Here is a 22775-nt window from a genome sequence, read left to right on the forward strand (position 1 = left end):
TTCAGCAAGAACCAGTGAGGTTCATTCTCGTGTTACGCAGCACGTTTGAGCTTCAGCAAGAACCAATGAGGTTCATTCTCGTGTTACGCAGCACGTTTGAGCTTCCCAAGAAACAATGAGGTTCATTCTCGTGTTACGCAGCACGTTTGAGCTTCAGCAAGAACCAATGAGGTTAATTCTCGTGTTACGCAGCACGTTTGAGCTTCCTCAAGAACCAATGAGGTTCATTCTAGTGTTACGCAGCACGTTTGAGCTTCAGCAAGAACCAGTGAGGTTCATTCTCGTGTTACGCAGCACGTTTGAGCTTCAGCAAGAACCAGTGAGGTTCATTCTTGTGTTACGCAGCACGTTTGAGCTTCAGCAAGAACCAATGAGGTTCATTCTCGTGTTACGCAACACGTTTGAGCTTCAGCACGAACCAATGAGGTTCATTCTCGTGTTACGCAGCACGTTTGAGCTTCCTCAAGAAAAAATGAGGTTCATTCTCGTGTTACACAGCACATTTGAGCTTCAGCAAGAACCAGTGAGGTTCATTCTCGTGTTACGCAGCGCGTTTGAGCTTCAGCAAGAACCAGTGAGGTTCATTCTCGTGTTACGCAGCACGTTTGAGCTTCAGCAAGAACCAATGAGGTTCATTCTCATGTTACGCAGCACGTTTGAGCTTCCCAAGAAACAATGAGGTTCATTCTCGTGTTACGCAGCACGTTTGAGCTTCAGCAAGAACCAATGAGGTTCATTCTCGTGTTACGCAGCACGTTTGAGCTTCCTCAAGAACCAATGAGGTTCATTCTAGTGTTACGCAGCACTTTTGAGCTTCAGCAAGAACCAGTGAGGTTCATTCTCGTGTTACGCAGCACGTTTGAGCTTCAGCAAGAACCAGTGAGGTTCATTCTTGTGTTACGCAGCACGTTTGAGCTTCAGCAAGAACCAATGAGGTTCATTCTCGTGTTACACAACACGTTTGAGCTTCAGCACGAACCAATGAGGTTCATTCTCGTGTTACGCAGCACGTTTGAGCTTCCTCAAGAACCAATGAGGTTCATTCTCGTGTTACGCAGCACGTTTGAGCTTCAGCAAGAACCAGTGAGGTTCATTCTTGTGTTACGCAGCACGTTTGAGCTTCAGCAAGAACCAATGAGGTTCATTCTCGTGTTACGCAACACGTTTGAGCTTCAGCACGAACCAATGAGGTTCATTCTCGTGTTACGCAGCACGTTTGAGCTTCCTCAAGAAAAAATGAGGTTCATTCTCGTGTTACACAGCACATTTGAGCTTCAGCAAGAACCAGTGAGGTTCATTCTCGTGTTACGCAGCGCGTTTGAGCTTCAGCAAGAACCAGTGAGGTTCATTCTCGTGTTACGCAGCACGTTTGAGCTTCAGCAAGAACCAATGAGGTTCATTCTCATGTTACGCAGCACGTTTGAGCTTCCCAAGAAACAATGAGGTTCATTCTCGTGTTACGCAGCACGTTTGAGCTTCAGCAAGAACCAATGAGGTTCATTCTCGTGTTACGCAGCACGTTTGAGCTTCCTCAAGAACCAATGAGGTTCATTCTAGTGTTACGCAGCACTTTTGAGCTTCAGCAAGAACCAGTGAGGTTCATTCTCGTGTTACGCAGCACGTTTGAGCTTCAGCAAGAACCAGTGAGGTTCATTCTTGTGTTACGCAGCACGTTTGAGCTTCAGCAAGAACCAATGAGGTTCATTCTCGTGTTACACAACACGTTTGAGTTTCAGCTCGAACCAATGAGGTTCATTCTCGTGTTACGCAGCACGTTTGAGCTTCCTCAAGAACCAATGAGGTTCATTCTCGTGTTACGCAGCACGTTTGAGCTTCCTCAAGAAACAATGAGGTTCATTCTCATGTTACACAGCACATTTGAGCTTCAGCAAGAACCAGTGAGGTTCATTCTCGTGTTACGCAGCGCGTTTGAGCTTCAGCAAGAACCAGTGAGGTTCATTCTCGTGTTACGCAGCACGTTTGAGCTTCAGTGAGAACCAATGAGGTTCATTCTCATGTTACGCAGCACGTTTGAGCTTCCGCAAGAACCAATGAGGTTCATTCTCGTGTTACGCAGCACGTTTGAGCTTCAGCAAGAACCAATGAAGTTCATTCTCGTGTTACACAGCACGTTTGAGTTTCCTCAAGAACCAATGAGGTTCATTCTCGTGTTACGCAGCACGTTTGAGCTTCACAAGAACCATTGAGGTTCATTCTCGTGTTACGCAGCACGTTTGAGCTTCAGTGAGAACCAATGAGGTTCATTCTCGTGTTACGCAGCACGTTTGAGCTTCCCAAGAAACAATGAGGTTCATTCTCGTGTTACGCAGCACGTTTGAGCTTCAGCAAGAACCAATGAGGTTCATTCTCGTGTTACGCAGCACGTTTGAGCTTCAGCAAGAACCAATGAGGTTCATTCTCGTGTTACGCAGCACGTTTGAGCTTCCTCAAGAAACAATGAGGTTCATTCTCGTGTTACGCAGCACGTTTGAGCTTCAGCAAGAACCAATGAGGTTCATTCTCGTGTTACGCAGCACGTTTGAGCTTCAGCAAGAACCAATGAGGTTCATTCTCGTGTTACGCAGCACGTTTGAGCTTCCTCAAGAACCAATGAAGTTCATTCTAGTGTTACGCAGCACTTTTGAGCTTCAGCAAGAACCAGTGAGGTTCATTCTCGTGTTACGCAGCACGTTTGAGCTTCAGCAAGAACCAGTGAGGTTCATTCTCGTGTTACGCAGCACGTTTGAGCTTCAGCAAGAACCAATGAGGTTCATTCTCATGTTACGCAACACGTTTGAGCTTCAGCACGAACCAATGAGGTTCATTCTCGTGTTACGCAGCACGTTTGAGCTTCCTCAAGAACCAATGAGGTTCATTCTCGTGTTACGCAGCACGTTTGAGCTTCCTCAAGAAACAATGAGGTTCATTCTCGTGTTACGCAGCACGTTTGAGCTTCCTCAAGAAACAATGAGGTTCATTCTCATGTTACACAGCACATTTGAGCTTCAGCAAGAACCAGTGAGGTTCATTCTCGTGTTACGCAGCGCGTTTGAGCTTCAGCAAGAACCAGTGAGGTTCATTCTCGTGTTACGCAGCACGTTTGAGCTTCAGTGAGAACCAATGAGGTTCATTCTCATGTTACGCAGCACGTTTGAGCTTCCGCAAGAACCAATGAGGTTCATTCTCGTGTTACGCAGCACGTTTGAGCTTCAGCAAGAACCAATGAAGTTCATTCTCGTGTTACACAGCACGTTTGAGTTTCCTCAAGAACCAATGAGGTTCATTCTCGTGTTACGCAGCACGTTTGAGCTTCACAAGAACCATTGAGGTTCATTCTCGTGTTACGCAGCACGTTTGAGCTTCAGTGAGAACCAATGAGGTTCATTCTCGTGTTACGCAGCACGTTTGAGCTTCCCAAGAAACAATGAGGTTCATTCTCGTGTTACGCAGCACGTTTGAGCTTCAGCAAGAACCAATGAGGTTCATTCTCGTGTTACGCAGCACGTTTGAGCTTCCTCAAGAACCAATGAGGTTCATTCTAGTGTTACGCAGCACTTTTGAGCTTCAGCAAGAACCAGTGAGGTTCATTCTCGTGTTACGCAGCACGTTTGAGCTTCAGCAAGAACCAATGAGGTTCATTCTTGTGTTACGCAGCACCTTTGAGCTTCAGCAAGAACCAATGAGGTTCATTCTCGTGTTACGCAACACGTTTGAGCTTCAGCACGAACCAATGAGGTTCATTCTCGTGTTACGCAGCACGTTTGAGCTTCCTCAAGAACCAATGAGGTTCATTCTTGTGTTACGCAGCACGTTGGAGCTTCCTCAAGAAACAATGAGGTTCATTCTCATGTTACACAGCACATTTGAGCTTCAGCAAGAACCAGTGAGGTTCATTCTCGTGTTACGCAGCGCGTTTGAGCTTCAGCAAGAACCAGTGAGGTTCATTCTCGTGTTACGCAGCACGTTTGAGCTTCAGTGAGAACCAATGAGGTTCATTCTCATGTTACGCAGCACGTTTGAGCTTCCGCAAGAACCAATGAGGTTCATTCTCGTGTTACGCAGCACGTTTGAGGTTCCGCAAGAACCAATGAGGTTCATTCTCGTGTTACGCAGCACGTTTGAGCTTCAGCAAGAACCAATGAAGTTCATTCTCGTGTTACACAGCACGTTTGAGTTTCCTCAAGAACCAATGAGGTTCATTCTCGTGTTACGCAGCACGTTTGAGCTTCACAAGAACCATTGAGGTTCATTCTCGTGTTACGCAGCACGTTTGAGCTTCAGCAAGAAGCAATGAGGTTCATTCTCATGTTACGCAGCACGTTTGACCTTCAGCAAGAACCAGTGAGGTTCATTCTCGTGTTACGCAGCACGTTTGAGCTTCCTCAAGAAGCAATGAGGTTCATTCTCATGTTACGCAGCACGTTTGACCTTCAGCAAGAACCAGTGAGGTTCATTCTCGTGTTACGCAGCACGTTTGAGCTTCCTCAAGAAGCAATGAGGTTCATTCTCGTGTTACGCAGCACGTTTGAGCTTCCTCAAGAACCAATGAGGTTCATTCTTGTGTTACGCAGCACGTTTGAGCTTCTACAAGAACCAATGACAGAATTTTCATTTTTGTGTGAACTATCCCTTCTACACTTAAAAAGTTATTTGCATCTATGGTTCAGTGAAAAAACTTTAACACCCATGGAAGCTCTCCATTGAACATTAGGTTCTTTATAGTGGAAAAAGGAACTTTTGGATTATTCTTTAGCTTATTACGTTCTGCACACTAAGAAAAAATGGTTCTTTTTAAAGACCACTTCACTAAAAGGTTCTTTGGGGAACCCAAAACGGCTCTTCTATGTCATCACTGTGAAAACCCTCTCTTGGAACCTTTACTTTTAAGGGTGTAGACCACAGTAGCGAGATCAGCTCCTGAAACTGTTACAGAGATTTATCAGAAGCCATTACTGTAATTGCAAATGGCTGTGGAACATTACTCACTGGCAATATCCTGAAGATATCCATCTTATTGAACCATACTGATTAATTGAATTTTCATCAGCGCTAAGCTTATTAACTGTTATGACAAATGATTCGAGGGGCGTACATGTAGGCCACCTTGCACATTGCTTTTGAACATTTTCTTCTTCCAGCGAGAGATTATTATCTTTCATTTCAGTTATCTGTCTTTGAAATAAAACGCAAGACTGTCTCGTTTGAGGTGGAGAGTATCACACCTTGGCTCGCTGCTTAAGGGGAAAGGAGAGTTTACCGAAGGCTTTTTTTGCCTTGTAAAATCCTGCAAACAAATGTCACGGCGGCGAATGGTTGCCAGGGGAGATGAGGGAGGAACACTTACAGGTTCTTGACGGTGGTGATCCCTCGGAAAGCCTTACGTGGAATAGCCTGAATCTGATTCTCGCTCAGGTCCCTGGAGAGAGAGAGATGAGAAAGAGAAAGACAGAGATATTAGGATTTGTTTGAAGCCACTTCACATTTCGGGCGAAAGCGTCTTGAGGAAGATGGACGGTTCCTTTGGAACGATACGCCGCAGCTTTGAAGTCTGAGGCCATATTGTTCTACTGCCCATAAATGTCACATCCTCCTCTATTCGTCTGGCCTTTTATCACACCGTCTCTCTCTATGTGTGTGTGTCTAATGAAAAACATTTCTAAAGCAGTACTTTGTAATGAAAGGCCTCATAGCGGTATGCCTTTACAATCTTGCTTCATTTCTGTAGAAAATGAAGCAATCATATGCACTTTGAGTAACCCGAGAAAGCAAATACACAAAAGTAGCTCTACACCAAAATTAATGCCTGGCATTTTTTTTTTAAGCTCGCTTATGAGCCAAATGATTTTTGACATGTCACAATGGTTGTGCTTAACTTTATTAAGCTTGTTTGTTTGTAGACTCACGCTGGCAAAACATAATTTGAAAACCAGAATGCAATTACTGGCCAAGAAGGAAACAAATGAGATATGGAATATCTGCTCGGCTAATCAAAGCGTCTGCTTTGGAGTCATGCCTGCTACACATAACACGAACAGACCACCACGTGGGTTAACCCACCTGACCTTGCTACAACCAATTTCACTGATAAACAATCAGGCGCGGATCCAAACACAGCGAGGAATTTTGCCAGAGCTTGTGCGTGGGACATAATGATGTATCAAGTACAGGACTGCCAGCAATTTCCTCTTAGGAGCATTAAAAACTGTAGTTATTGGGCTCCTTCAGCCCCCCCGCCAGAACTGGATACGTGTGTTTTTTTTTAGTTTTTTTTCCTCGAACCAATCAAGTTTTATTATGGCAAAAATCTTAATAACTATGTTATGCTTTGCAATAAGGGGCTATGGTATTTCATCTAACCGTTCTTGATGGTTTTTGACATGTTCCACAATCCTGCGTTTCTTTATTTCTTCACAGCACTCTTGGCTGGCTTGATGTGAACATCATGTTCCTTTGTGTATCCTTCATGTCGAACTACACAGAGCGTGCACAGAGGAGAACAAACATTTGCAGAGTAAAAACCCATAACATCCCATGTTCGTATGCCACAGAGTGGGAAAATAGGAGCGCTGTTTATACCATCATCACGCTGGGCATGAGCGAATCCCTGTCGCCTTTGATGGTCTAAATGCAAAACAGATAAAGTGCAGAGATGGTGAGGAGCACAGAGGAAACTTCTCTTTGGCTAGGCTTTTTAATTCTTCATGAATGGCGAAGCACCAACCTCGCACGTCCTCGGCGAGCCGAGAAGCGCAGCGTAGTACTTTACAGCACTTCCACTGCTAATAAATGTTTTATTGCTTTGTTTACTCAGTGGAACCTTTTTCATTATTTCTACAAAAAGGCAAATCGTCCCAGCCAAATAAAGGCACTTATGAAACACAATCAGTCTCAGCAGTGGTCTCGCTGAGGAGCGACAGAGTCCATGTCAGAAGAAAGAAAGAAAAAAAAAAAAAATCAGCCCCACAGGATTTGGGCTGAATTAGATGATTTCTAATGAAGAATTACGTGCAACTATAAAGAGATAATAGAAGTTTATGAGATATGAGAATTATACTGGCCGGGAAAATGTAGCAATGCACATATTTCATCTGCTTTGACACTATATTAATTACGCATGGATAATGAAACAATCTATGCGACTTCAGAATGAATACAAGCTCTCCAAAGAATATTTAAACCACAGGTTAATTTGTCAATTTAGATAATGCATTAGATCATTTCCCTAATTATTATTTTGTCTTGTTTTATACAAAATTGCATATAGTCCTTTTAATAAATAGACTTCTTATACAGTAAATGTTTTTAACCCCATTAGCAAACAGAATTAGAAATAGCATAACACTTATAAATACTGGTGATTTTTTCTTTTCTTTTAGGAAATAATAAATTGAGCTCACACTACTATCATTAGCGTCAAATTGGCCATCTTAACAGAAGCTTGAATTAATGCTTTAAGTTAAAGATACAGATTCAAACCAGACATGAACCAAACAGTGTTTGTTAAAGGGCAGAGATGCACTGGTCCCCCTCCTCTAGCAATCTGCTTGCAAATTTCATTAATTTCATTTGGCTTTGGCCCTGCTCTCTCCGACTGTCAGGATGCCTGCCATAAATCTCCCTTTGATTCCATTACAGCTCCCATGTCCAGACAACCTGGCAACGCCAAAACATATTACAGATAAACGCTCAGCAACACGCAAGGATATGAGAGCCGAGCTGCAAGGAGGATCTATCCTTACAAACACACACACAGAGACAAAGGTTAGACAGAATGAAACACTACCATACTACATGAAATGCCGCTGACACTCAGCACACATCTTGTTTCAGTCGGATGCACACAGGAATCAACTATAAATGGTTAAATATATGCAAGGAGGAGAAGACCAATAATAGTTCAATATACATTTTGAAAGATCAGTGTTCTGTCAATGTAAATCAATCGGAGATTTTCAAACTCTTTAACCATTTCAATGGTATACCTTAGGTTCAAATTAACCACAAAGAAAAGTTTGAAAGTTTGGGCTGAATTCTCCAACAAAGAACAAATCCTAAGCAGAGTCCATCCATCCATTTTCCAGAAAGCGTGTTTCATGTCCTAAGCAGAATGCTTGAGGAATATCAATATGCTGCCGCCTTACAAAACACAGTAAAACGCATTGAGAGCATGTCGTTCAATTCTCTTTCTTATCACGCTTTACGAACGTCACTCTTATCTCTTCACTGAAAAATGGAATGGTGCGCTTTTACAAGAAGGTTATTTGCTTCACTTTTGTTGTTTTCTCACTCTGTTTAAAGCACAAAGGAAAAGAGTGGTTGTGTAAGGAAGTCAAGGAAACATCACTGTACAGTGGGAACTCAAAAAACGCAGAATTGCAGAGAGAAGTAAGTCTCATTCAATAAATACACACACACACACACACACACACAAGTTTCTCAGGTGCATATATGCACAATATCCTTATTATCCTTCATCTTCACTGTAAAAAAAAAAAAAAAAAAAAAATGTTTAAACATCAGTTAAATATCTCGGTTTAACTTAACAAAGAAAGTAATCTGGTTGCCTTGAAATTTTGAGTTCATTGAAATTAAAAATTTGACTTGATACAATGAAGGCGATTGGTTTAAATCAACAGAAACTCAAATTATTATGTTATCTGAACCACATTAATTTATTAAGTTGATTTGACAAATGAAAAATAAATCAGGAAAATAACTTCTTACAGTATTGATAAATCTGTAACATTTTAAATGAAAGAGCATGTTTATGCAGTTAGTAATTAGTATAAAACATCTATAATTCAGATTTTTAATCCCCATATCCGCTTACATATATTTATATATAATCTATTTTTAATCTCTATAATAAAAATGTATAATTCAGATTTTGATCTCCATATCCATTTACATATATTATATATATCTTCCAAGGGGTTTTTTCCCTCCTAGGACTTTTTTCCCAGTGTTAGCACGCTGGGTTTTTCTCCTAGGGGGTTTTTTCCACCCCTGGGAGTCAGCCGACATTGGCTTAATGTAGCACCATCTTGTATATGTTACATATTACCACGCTTGTTTGTACAGCTTATTTTTAACCACTTCCCTTTTTTCTGTGCTTCTAATATGTAAAGCTGCTTTGAAACAATTACCAATTGTAAAAGCGTTATACAAATAAATTTGACTTGACTTGACTTGACTTGACTAAAACATGCACAGGCATCTCCATATAAGATCATGCTGCACAAGCATAAAAAATAAATATTTTATACAGGCCTAAATTTTTATGCAGAAACTATAAAATAAGATAAATATTAAATAATGGCTTACCTAATAATTAAATTAGTTTAAATTCAGTTTTATACTACAACTACTACTAATAATAACAACAACATTACTGTTTTGTTACTTTAATAGAAAACTGTAATAATATGAAATTTGAAATAACTATTTCTAGTTTAATTTATTTTTTAACATTTAATTCTGTGATGGGAAAGCTGTATTTACTCCAGTCTTTAATGTCACATGATCTGTCAGAAATCATTCTAATATACTGATTTGGTAGAAATATTTCCTATTATTATCACAGCTGAAAACATGACACATTTTTTCATTATTCTTTGATGAATAGAAAGTTGCTTGCTGAATAAAAGTTAATTTCCCTTAAAAAAAAAAAAAAAAAAAAATCTTAGACCCCAAATATTTTAACAGTAGTGTATATTAACATTGTCAGTACAAAAAATATATATATATATATATATATATATATATATATATATATATATATATATATATATATACATATATATATATATATATATATATATATATATATATATACAGAAACTAAAAATTATTCAGACACCAGATATAATTATTTGCTATATTTTTACTAGTGGGTGCAGGACACTATAGTTCATTTATGTAAGTGAGGATAGCAAAATAAAGTAAACTGTGAAATATTATACCCAAAATTTAAAGTACCATTAAAACTGATACAATTTTCAGACACTTTGACCTGACCATGTTTTGCTTAAATGTTTTTATTTAATTGCTAATGCGACCTTTTTAAACCACAGACTGAACAAAATTAAGCATTGCTTGGTAATTGGTTGACCTAAACTAGAGCGAAAAACTGTGATAATGTGTGAAAGTATCTGAATAAATTTTGGTATGACTGTATATGTAAGTGAAAACTTATCAATGAATCTTGATTTCTACATAAAAGCATTTGCACAAAGGTTTTATGGACAAATATCACTCGTCAGGACCGATTTTCCCTGAGGAGGTCAGGTAAATTTGTGTTTCACAGTACTTTGTGATGTTAATCTCTTGTAAAATCAAACATGGCTATGTTTTTTCCTCTCTGTATAAATTACAGAGCAAACTACTTACTATGTTTCGGCTAACTCAGCCCTTGGAGAAATCTAATCCTCGTCTGGATAGGACTGCTTGTTGATACAGAATATTACACAAGTCTAATTTCAATGGTTCTCATGATGCACGGATCCAGAGCACACAGGCTTTTCTTTCCTTCTTTCTTTCTTGTAAAGTCAAAACAGACATCTGTCTCCTTCCATCTAGCTTATCAAGCGCAAACCGCAGCCCAGCTGGGTGACTGGACCGTTGATACGTCTCCCACCATGCCCATGCCTCTCTCATTATCTATCAAGCGCTGTCTTACGTTCACTCTTGCTCTTGGCAGGGCTGTTATCTGCATGCCAAATTGAATCTAGAGTCCGAGATTCTCGCAGAGGCCCAGATTCCTGTCAGTGGGTTCCTACATGCTTCTGTTAAGTCCTGCCAGCAACGACAGATCGCCCCGAATGTTCTCATACGATCACACACATCTGAGCGAACACACCTGATCGCAAAGAGTAAGGTGAAAGGTTATTAAAACCCTCCGGCTGCTCTCGCCAGATATATTACATTACATTATTCATTTAGCACTCATAACCGGGGCCAACCGCGTCACTGTCATATTACATCTGACCCGACTGCTTCGGGGATGACCAGTTAAAAGTGCGTCTGCATGTGAGTGTGTGCGCTAGAGGTCACATCCAAATCGCTGTTAAGACTGTTCTGAAGTGAAACCAGCCCTACAAGAAAAGAAAGAGTATTACAACACTCCCTTGGCCTTAGGATTTGAAGTCTGGAGGCATATTTGTTTTTCATCTTGGTGTCAGGAGGAATCAGGCCGTAACTGTGACTCCCTGAACTGACAGGTTACGACAACGAGCTGGCCGGGTCGGATGCCGTTTGCACAGGTTATGAGATGCACATTTCTGATTTCTTTCATTAAAGACACAGCTAGAAATAAGGAGAAAGAAGACGACCCCCTCTGGCAATCCATAAGCATTTTGTTTTATGAAACCCGAGACGTCTTCAGTCCATATCTATTTGAGTGGCAGTTTCACATGACGAGCTGCATCTACTGTAAAGCGTGCATCGGCCAAGCCTTTTCCCACTGGAACGGCAATTCATGTAACACTTATTCGATAAAGATATATAGAAATGTGAATAATAAATAGTGACCCCGTTGCAGCCTCGTAATTCACTCTTTTACAGCTCCAGTTATGGCCGTGATGGGCGGCCCTCTCTCGCTGCTGGCTGGAGTCTCCACTTTGCTTTATGGCCACTTTTAAAAATGGAGGCAAATTAAAACACTATGGATTTCTGGCCCTGAAAGACTGTATAGTGTAATTGGCCTTAAGGATGACAGTAGTTCTTAATTACATTGAGTATAGGAGCTTTTTCATTGGACCCAGGCCGCTCGCTCTATCTCTCTCCTGTCTCGTTCTGAGTGAATCACCAGCCAGCAGATCTTCTTCTTCCCTTCAGTTATTAGAAGTTATTATTCCAGTCTCTCCACTGAAATCTTTCTCTTAAATGGAATAGAGCAGATGTAAATATTACGTTCTGGCAGGTGGCACAGAAGCAGCGACGAATCACACGCTGGCTGCGAATGTGAAAGTGCGCCGGATCGTTCAGTCACATTACTGATGTTTAGATGGAAGATTCACCTGCAGCGCTGCATATAGGATGATGAAGGCAAAGTTGTGAAGGTTAATACACGTCTGCCAGTTAAATCAATTAAAGCATTCCTGTCTGAAGTAGGCTTTTACTACCCTTCAATGATGTGACGGGTCTTTTTTTCACCAAAAGGCCTTAATTATAATAAAAAAACAAAGATATGGTATCCAAAGTATGTAAGGTAGTACAACTTGATCTCTTTTATTGAATCCAAAAGGTTTTACTTATATTTTGTTACATATAAAGGTATTTTAAAGATTTTGAAGTGTCATTCGGTTTAACCGTCCAAAAGCTGATACAGCCATTTCCTTTGTGATTAAAATGTAATAAATGTATATATTTTTTATTCTGGCATGATTTTATAACATCATATATCAACATAGTGCACAATGGTATTAAAATTATGTGTAGAAGTCGTTGCTTTGTTATGAGAAAGAATGTCTGGAAAAATTAATTTCATTGATGTCATTCGGAGTAACCGATATAAAGGGACTGTTCTGGATCAAGTCATGTGGTCAATATCATGTGACAGGATGTGACATCATTCAGACACCTGTAAAGGACCACATGATCATGAAGCAAAGTAACTAACTCTCTCTTAACTATTTGAAAAATTCATGTTTTCACTTGCTCATACGCATGTCCCGAAACATCAGGTCATTCGGTGCAACCGCTTATAAAACATAGAAAATGTTGTAATATTTAAAAAACTTGTACTAAATATAAAATGTTTGATTGTCCTTTTGCTAGCCAGATATCAGCCTGTTAGCATTGTTTGAAAAATCATCATTCATTATAACCAAAAGTGTCATTTGGTAAAAATTTTGGTTAAACCGAATGACTTTTTTGGTGACAAATTTTGTATATCTTATAAAAAAATGACAAAAGCAGTGATACTTGATTATAAAAACCACATAATCTCATTGTTAACACTTAATAAAACTTCAAAATTAATTATATCTCCATTATGTTTTTTTACACTTTTGAAACCTTTATTTGTCAATGACCCATTTATGAAATTAATTGACATGAAATATATAATAATATATATAATATCTTTTTTTGGGAGGAAAACATTAAATAAATTCTAAGTTAATGTATTGGACATCAATGGAAATCAAATTTTAAAAATTATGAAATGTAATTCTACAATATGATATCATAAATTACTAAGGTGATCCTTCAGCTTCACTTTAAAACCATTAAAATATTATTTATGTTGTTTTGAGATATAAATATGATAGTTAGGGTTAGGGTTTTTTCCTCAAATATGTGTATGGCACAAGGATTGAAATATGGACAAAAATACACTACAGTTCAAAAGTTTGGTGTCAGTAATTTTTTCTCACTCCATAATAACAGTAATATTGTGAAATATTACTTGTTTTTCCATTTTAATATATGTTAAACATTTATTAATTCCTGTGATGGCAAAATGTAATTTATTCCTTTGATTTAAAGCTGAATTTTCAGCATAATTACAGCAGTCTTCAGTGTCACATGAGAAATCATTCTAATATGCTGTTTTGCCATTATCAATGTTGGAAGCAGTTGTGGTGCTTAATATTTTTGTGGAAGCCATGATATGCTTTTTTTCTGGATTTTTTTCAGGAACAGTGTTTATTTGAAGCAGGGATCTTTATAAATGTCTTTATTGACCAATTGACTGCATCCTTGCTGAATAACATTGATACGTGTACAAAAAGAGAAAAAATGTCTGAAGGGGTTCTTAACTTTAACCTTATTTTTTCAGATGTTGCACCACTTATTTGCAATGTAATTGGCATAACACTCAATATACTGTACACAAGCGACACATGAAAATGTAAACATCAGATGTACTGTACAGTGCAATGTAGGCATTTCAGTGATTTTAATGGAATAGGATCATCAAAATATCACAAAAGTATTTTTTTTCATAAACGTTCAGCTGTATTGTTTTGTGCACCAACAGGATGGTGAAACGCATAGAAAACCCATTGCAGTCTTATTAAACTCTTTTGTGACAGCAGTAAGTTAGTGAACACCAGGATGTCGCTAAAGTCAGACTTGTTGGAAGGACATGTGTATGGAAATGAAATGAACGTAGAGCTCTTGTTCACTGATCAGTATCCGGCTGCGTCAGCTTTGTATTCCTCTCCAGTCGTTTAACTGCCCTTGCTTATGTCTTACATGTAGCCCAAAGACTCCTTGATTTAATTAACTCAGTGCTTTATGAATAAAAATATTTCACTATTGATCATCCCAAGAGCTGACGCAGGCTAAACCGGGACAGCGCTCGCTTCATTACGCTGTCCTTACTTGCTTTTTTTTTTCTTTCTGATGGCGAGGGAGGAGGTGAGGGTCGGAGTCACTATGGAGGGAGGTGAAGGCAGCTTCTAAATCAAAGAAAATGAGCTCAAACGCTCCCTTGGGTGTCTGCTAAAGCTTCTACATTCCTCCGCTGCCTCCAAGAAAGAGTCCGTGCATGGATATTATAAATAGAAAAGGTTCCCCCCCCTGCCTTAGTATCTATTATGTTTTGTCAATGCTTTAATTAAATTGGATCGCTTAATGTGATTTATCCTGATCCATACACTTTATGCCTCTAAAAGCCTTTTTGGCTCACGGCCCAAAAGACGTCAAACAGATTTAGATGAGTTAGTGAAGAAAAAGGAGGAGAGGCTGGGCGCGGGGGGTGATTTGTTATTGGTTAATTCACTTTTATTCTTCGTGTGCCATTTGGTTTAATTTTCTTTCTTCTGCGCCGTCTTGCCCTGCACCGAGTCTGAGACGCACAACAAGCTTTTAGGATCATTTATAGTCGCAATAAAACGTCAGTTATGAGAGATGAGGAGAATGCATGTCTGATTTCAAGATGGGACGGCTTTTGGACAGAGAACGACACCGCAACGTCCTTTTCCCAGTCCTCGCAAAAGGCTCGAGAGCAAAGCCGTCCAAAAAAAAGTGGAGATGTTGAAGAAAGGATGAGGCTGCTAATCAGACAATAGGATTTAAGAGCTTTTAAAGTGAGTGGGTCGGAGGGAACAGCTGAGTCGCGCTCCGTCCACGGTGAGGGGCCTCTCGGCACTCATAAATAAAACTAGGAGATTAGGAGATTGGCTGGGGGTGGGAGTGGTTCTGGGGAGTTCAGGCAGAAGTTTCCATCCATCTTGCAGCAGGTCACAGTTGCCACGGAGACCAAGAGCCATGCTGTCCAATTAACTCCAGAGCCAGTGGTGCAGGTGGCTTGGTGGTGTTGGTGGTAGCGGTGAGAGAGTGGCGTCGAGAGCGAGGCTTTGTGTGTTTGTGTCTACATGAAAACACACTCCACACAAAAGAAGCACCTTCAGTGACCAAATATAAGTCACTCTTGGGGTGAACGGATGAAAAGAGACAGTGTAATTACCAAACTGCAATACACCACTGACCACTGAGATGAAGAGACAGGTGTGTGTGTGTGAGTGAGTGTGAAACATTCTATAAAATTATGTTATATTATGTAATCCATAATCCAATCCATCCATTCCTCTATCTGTCTATCTATCACTCTCCATCTGTCTATGTACTGTATCTATGTATCCATTCATCCATCCATCCATCCATATGCCCTATAAATCCATCCATTCATATGCCCTTTCCATCCATCCATCCATCCATCCATCCATCCATCCATCCATCCATCCATCTACCTTCTATCCATCTACCTACCCATTCTTCCATCTACCCCATCCATCCATCCATCCATCCATTAATACACCCTAACAATCCATACATCCATACGCCCTATCAATCCATCCATCCATATGCCCAATCCATCCATCCATATGCCCTTTCCATCCATCCATCCATCCATCCATCCATACGCCCTATCAATCCATCCATCCATATGCCCAATCCATCCATCCATCCATCCATCCATTAATACACCCTAACAATCCATCCATCCATATGCCCAATCCATCCATCCATATGCCCTTTCCATCCATCCATCCATCCATCCATCCATCCATACGCCCTATCAATCCATCCATCCATATGCCCAATCCATCCATCCATTAATACACCCTAATAATCCATCCATCCATATGCCCTTTCCATTCATCCATCCATCCGCCCTAACAATCCATCCATCCATATGCCAAATCCATCCATCCATCCATATGCCCAATCCATCCATCCATCCATCCATCCATTAATACACCCTAACAATCCATCCATCCATATGCCCTTTCCATTCATCCATCCATCCATCCATCCATTAATACACCCTAACAATCCATCCATCCATATGCCCTTTCCATTCATCCATCCATCCATCCATCCATACGCCCTAACAATCCATCCATCCATATGCCCAATCCATCCATCCATATGCCCAATCCATCCATCCATCCATTAATATGCCCTAACAATCCATCCATCCATATGCCCTTTCCATCCATCCATCCATCCATCCATCCATCCATCCATCCATCCATCTGCCCTTTCCATCCATCCATCCATACGCCCTATCAATCAATCCATCCATATGCCCTTTCCATCCATCCATCCATCCATATGCCCTAACAATCCATCCATCCATATGCCCTTTCCATCCATCCATCCATCCATCCATCCATCCATCCATCCATCCATCCATCCATCCATCCATCCATCCATCCGCCCTGTCCATCCATCCATCCATCCATCCATCCATCCATCCATCCATCCATCCATCAATCTACCTTCTATCCATCTACCTACCCATTCTTCCATCCATCCCATCTATCCATTCATATGCCCCATCCATCCATCCATCCATCCATCCATCCATCCATCCATCGGGGGATAATGCTCAGAACAAGTGTAAATCAGGCAAGCCAGTATTCTTCAAAGACAAGAAGAACCACAGCACAGCAAACAAACAAAAATCCAAACTCTAATCCACAAGCACAAATCCTCTTTATGTCAACTCAAAACAACGGAATCAGATCAGATTTGTTTGTCAGGTTCTTAGAATGCATTAGATAGGAAGCTGCATAGAAAGCAGGGGTGGCTGCTTGCTTTTGGCCAGCTAATAACCCTAAGCTCTTTAAAATGAGAGTAATCCAGTTAGCGTGGGTGAATGGCTAATGTCCAGCTAATCGAATTACAGGCAAAACTGGTTTAGTCGGCCATATCTGGCAAACCTCAACCTGCCATCCTCTGTATTGTCCACAAAAACCGATGATGAATGCAAGACCTCGCTGCCGTTCAATTCCTACAGCTGATTGGTGGATCTGGGGCTCTTGATCATGAGGCGTGACCGTGCACCTGTGACATACCGAGGGCTGAGTCAATATATATAGAAGGATGACATTCAGCAGTATTCAATTACAGAAATGCACAGAATACGCATACGCCATAACACAACATCACAAATCATGTGCCCAGCCAATTGTAGCTGCAGGCTGGACTGAATGATTATGTGGTATAAATGGGGGCTGTTAAGTCTATTGGGCCCAGGAGGTTTTATACTAAATCTAATAATGGGAAACGTGGAAGTGAAAAAGGGTGGAATATTTTGAGAGGTTACGGGGGCAAGCAGGAGACCATGGGTGCCATGCAAAAACCTTCATGTTTTACAGAAATCTGGACACAGATCTGTGAAGGAAAAAAAAAGCGGAGCGCCATTGTCAAAATAGGTTTTCATGCTCTGTAATTACTCAACATATGAGTGTAAAAAGGTCAACATAGCATGCTAATTAACATGTAACCCAACCTGAGAAAAGTGTAATTGCGTCCATAGAGAGGAAGAGAGGTAGAGAGAACAACTTAGAGTTAGCACACGAGGCCGGGCCCCGCGGGGCCCCAATCAGCATGAGTTTCTTTTAACATGTTGTAAAATATTGTTCTGCTTTCCAACAATGGCCACCCAGCAGAGAAGGATAAACAAACGTTTCCATTTATGAATAATCACCAAAGTGGCTGAAAAAAGCCAGATCGTGACTTAAGTGCTTAGTTAACATGCTAAATACTAGAGAAGAAATTTATTTCCAGTTTTTTTTCTTCTTAAAGGTTTAATTTCACACATGGAGCATGTCAGAGTTACATTTGTCTTGATCTCCCAGTGTCTCCGAATGTATTTTCTTTTATTACTCTCCGGCTTATTTATGGTAACATGAGAATGTGTGTGTGAGAGAGAACAATAAAAGACAGAGAAAAGGGAGGAAGGCTTGTGAGACAGATAGAGAGAGAACAAAAGATGCAGATGCATCCCTGACCACAAGATGGAGCCCCCAGGCTTCTCTCCACCATTGAACCAACCAATCAATAAATTAATCTCTGGTGGAGGGATGTAGGAGGCCGTATAGGTCTGGTGCTCAGGAAGCCATCACCTTTATCCACAAACTTAGATGTGACCACATTAACACACTGAAGGTTCAGCCAGACAGTGGCAGTTGATATCAGCAGGCAGAGGCGTTGGGAATGTTTTCTTAACCACAGCAGCTAGGAAAAATCAGGATATGCAGCACTGGCTGCAGCAGACAGAAAAAAACGAAGGATGCATCAATTGAAATTCTGTTGAAAGTCAGTCATTATGTTCATGCTACAGTCAATAACCAATAAATAGACAAATTTTAATAGCATTTAAATAAATTAAAAAGAAAACACTAAAAGATTTTTGAGATTTTGATTGATTATATTAAACTGTGTTATAAATTATCAGTATTAAAGATTACATTTAAGTGAGCAGAAGAAGATGGCAAAGGTCATCAAAACGTATAAATAGGGGAAATGAGCATGAACTTGAATTAAATATCCAATATTGATCAATACTGATAAATAAAAGGAAATCAACTATACTGTTTGTCAATATATTGAGCATCCCTAGCAAATGCAAATGGAAATTTCCACATGGGAAATGACCACACTGACATGAAATCAACTGAAGAGATGGACAAGTATGCAGATGATGCAGTTTTATTCAGTATTTACATTTGTTACTCAACTGTCTGTGCTTCATTTGCCCTTGCAGTGGAGGTTGAGCATAAAGTGTTCCCAATCATTTTCTGACCAATTTGCCCATGAACAAAGATCCAACATTATCTGGCCACTAAAAACAAGAATCCAGCAGGAGTGAGCATATTGCTGCCCACCTACACAGCGATGCCCATGTGAGACGCCAAGGACCATTATAAGACACAGGCATTTCATAAAAGAGCCAACCCTCTCATTTGATTCACAGCAGGACAAATGTGCACTGGGGGAACGAGTGACAGAAATGGCTTTTGTCAATAGTGTTGCCATTACGGGGACAGCGAGCCACCTCAGTCGCCCGGCCGCTGTGTGTAAACTGCTTTCTGAGATTAGTGTCGAAACTCAGTTTATCCGACTTCCTAATCAAATCAGCCACACCGCCACATGCCGGCCAAACAGTCTTCCTGTAGCTGGCCGCTCTGTGACAACAAACATCTCACCTCCCTCATCCACATGCGGAACCCTTTGCTGCCCTTCACGAGGGCATTAAATCCAATTCACCCTTAGTCATGGAATTCTCTGGCTATTCACTCCCTGCCACTGTCTGTTTGAGCTTGAAATATGACTCTATGAGTTGTGCTTATGTACACTGCTAGACAAAAAAATCAATCAATCAATCAATCAATCAATCAATCTATCTATCTATCTATCTATCTATCTATCTATCTATCTATCTATCTATCTATCTATCTATCTATCTATCTATCTATCTATCTATCTATCTATCTATCTATCTATCTATCTATCTATCTATCTATCTATCATAAATTAGTAAGTTATGCAATAATTGGAATATTGAAATAATATGCATAATATGCATTAACTGCAACATGCAATAATTACAAGCAACTTAAACCAAAAAAAAAAAAAAAAAAAAAATCTCAGGTGTCCCCAGAATGTGTCTGTGAGTTTTCAGCTTAAAATACCCCATGGATTTTTTATTATACCAAACTGACTACTTTTGGGTGGAAATGTGCAGATTAAGGGGCGGTAATATTATAATAAGATCCCCTTCCTACGTCACAAGGTGAGTGAAATCTGAACGGCTCGTTTTCTCATGCTTGCAGAGAAAGGCTTAACAAAACAAAGTTACTAAGTTGTCCCTTTTCACATTTTCTGGGTTGGTAGATGCACCGGGGACCCGATTATAGCACTTAAACATGGAAAAAGTCAGATTTTCATGACATGTCCCCATTAAAGGGACAACTTTGTACCTCTAAAGGCTGCATATTAGTACCTAATATGTACTTAAACGCACATTTAGAGCTAGATAACGCACTAAGGTGTATTTTTGAGGGTACTGTGTCAGTGATAATTAAACTGCACTGCCCATATTCCCTGTACTCTAACTGCTATCCTGAAGAGTCTTGCCATTACTACCCCCTAATTTAGCTAAAACACCTTCTGCATAAACACAACATTTCCTGTGCCGCCATGCCAGCTTCCTCTTTTTATCGGCTGTTAGCTCTTGTCTTTCCAATCCTGGAGATACGCTATCATCCGTCGCTCATTGGTAATTGTTTGTTTTCTAAGCGTCACTCAAGGGCCAACGCTATCGCTTTTCAATGCTACACATTCCAACAATAACCAGTCGGATTTGGTTTCTGTGTCTCTGCGAGCCAAGAATGTGAAGTCTAAAGGATGGTTAGATCCTACCCATGAGCCTTCCAGCTGTTAAATGTATAAACCATAAGAAATTACACATGAAACCTTGGGCCCTTTAGCGTTGATCAAATATAGGGCTGTGCGATGATTATTTCCCTTGTGAATCTTGAGCTTCAGCCAGAGCCTCAGACATTGAGGCCCAGTTCCTCTCGTCCTCCTTCCATTACAGCTCTGATGAGCAAGAAATTGAGCTCTAATTATTCGGAGAAAAATAAATGGTCATTTAGAGTTGAAAAACAACTGATGAAAACTCTTTGTTTCGTGCTTTGGAAAGTGGAAATCGTTGGACTATAAACTAATCACGAAGTTAAGAATGCTTTGTTGTGCCTACTGGGAACACGTTGGCACAATGAGGTAATGTGCAGCCTTGCCACATATCGTGTGCCCTTCCATCCACGATGGCTGATTAATATGACATTTGACTGCGGCGGTTAATTTTTCCCCATTATCCGGTTTGATCAGTGTGTGTGGCTCCCCAGGGCCGTAAGTCAAGCCCCCCTGTGCTTCAGGCGGTGGAATGTTCCATAGATGGCGAATTTCACCTCTACAGGGGATGATCTCACTGATTATGACATCATGAAGGCAGGTTGATTTATTAAGGCCCGCTGATGAGGCCGTATTTAAATAAACATCAGCATCCTTTCCAGAGTTAAAGATATGGTTCCCCCGAGGGTCTACACATGGGCTGGCTGGGGGGGCTTAGGGTTAAGGAGGAAGTTGAGTCGATTCGTTCGAGCGTGAATGAGTCGATGACTTTAGCACTTTGCCCCCGTTCGAACTTACACGCCCCGTGACAATCTCGACCAGGTGCGAGTGGACGCGCGGGGAGACTCTCGAATCGCCTATGCAGATTACTGTAAGAACAACAGCCCGTGGTGGTGTTAAACCTCTGCTAAATAGCTTGTCTACCCTTGTTAACACCCAGGCCCGGGCTGAAATTGAGTTCAGCTGTGGCGTGGCATTACTGAGCATTTTATGTGCTGGATCATAAATCAGGGCCTCTCACACCGGCTGCAGCCCCTCAGGCCACATTTCCACCTTCCTCAGACCCCATTAGCTCCTACATATTCTGCTTTCCGGGGCAGGGGGACTGAGCAACGGGGACGGACCGTAGGAACGCTACAACAAGTGTCCCTAACGCCGCCGCATTCGCGAGAGCACTGCATTTTATAGCAGTTCCATTTTTCGGAAGGACATCTGGTCATGCTGTGGGTAGTTCTCGCTGATGGGGGCTGTTTTGACCGGTACGAGCGTGCGCTTTTATATAAGCTTTCTCACGGTGAGCGAATATGGGAATTAAGTTAATCGTAGCTTCAGGGCCAGACATTTACAGAGGTGGGTGCAAGGGCCAGAGATTACACCGCTCAGGGAATTGAGCTGTGAGCGCTGAGGGAATGGACTTGCTCACCTGCGATCGAGCTGCAGAAGGCCGCTATTGTATTTGAATAATGAACCTGAGGGGAATATGGTGTGTTTGTGAGTGTGTGTATGTGGATAAATAATGACGGGGTGGGAGGAGTGTTTGTGTGTGTGCATAATGAAAGGGCAGAGGGAATATGTGAGCATGTGTGTGTGCGCATTAGGGTAAATGGCATATGCTTGCGTTTTTATTCATGGAAACACAAGCATGAGATCAAAGAGCTGGTTTATTGAGAAGTGTTTGTGCAATGACTGTTATATTCAGAAGGGTGTTGTAGTGAATGAAAAGATGAAGACAAAAACTACACTTTAAAAAATGCTGGGTTGTTTCAACCCAATTTTGGGTCAAATATTGACTAACCCAACAATTTAAAGGTGCCCTCGAATGAAAAATTGAATTTATCTTGGCATAGTTAAATAACAAGAGTTCAGTACATGGAAATGACATACAGTGAGTCTCAAACTCCATTGTTTCCTCCTTCTTATATAAGTCTCATTTGTTTAAAAGACCTCCGAAGAACAGGCGAATCTCAACATAACACCGACTGTTACGTAACAGTCGGGATCATTAATATGTACGCCCCCAATATTTGCATATGCCAGCCCATGTTTCCAACATTATAAAAGGCATTAGACAAGGGCAGAACGTCTGGATGTGCACAACCAAATCATCAGACTAGGTA

General features: G+C 40.8%; 1 protein-coding gene across 2 annotated transcripts in view; it reads right to left on the minus strand.

Moving 5' to 3' along the window:
* slit3 (slit homolog 3 (Drosophila)) overlaps positions 1-22775 on the minus strand; it is a 216629-nt gene that overhangs the window by 99651 nt on the left and 94203 nt on the right. For both annotated transcript variants that reach the window (XM_048175935.1, XM_048175934.1), the window contains exon 5: positions 5345-5416. In XM_048175935.1, the coding sequence (XP_048031892.1) occupies positions 5345-5416 (72 nt within the window). The remainder of the gene's footprint in view (positions 1-5344; positions 5417-22775) is intronic.

This window comes from Megalobrama amblycephala, linkage group LG23 (assembly GCF_018812025.1).
Source record: "Megalobrama amblycephala isolate DHTTF-2021 linkage group LG23, ASM1881202v1, whole genome shotgun sequence".
Taxonomy (NCBI): domain Eukaryota; kingdom Metazoa; phylum Chordata; class Actinopteri; order Cypriniformes; family Xenocyprididae; genus Megalobrama; species Megalobrama amblycephala.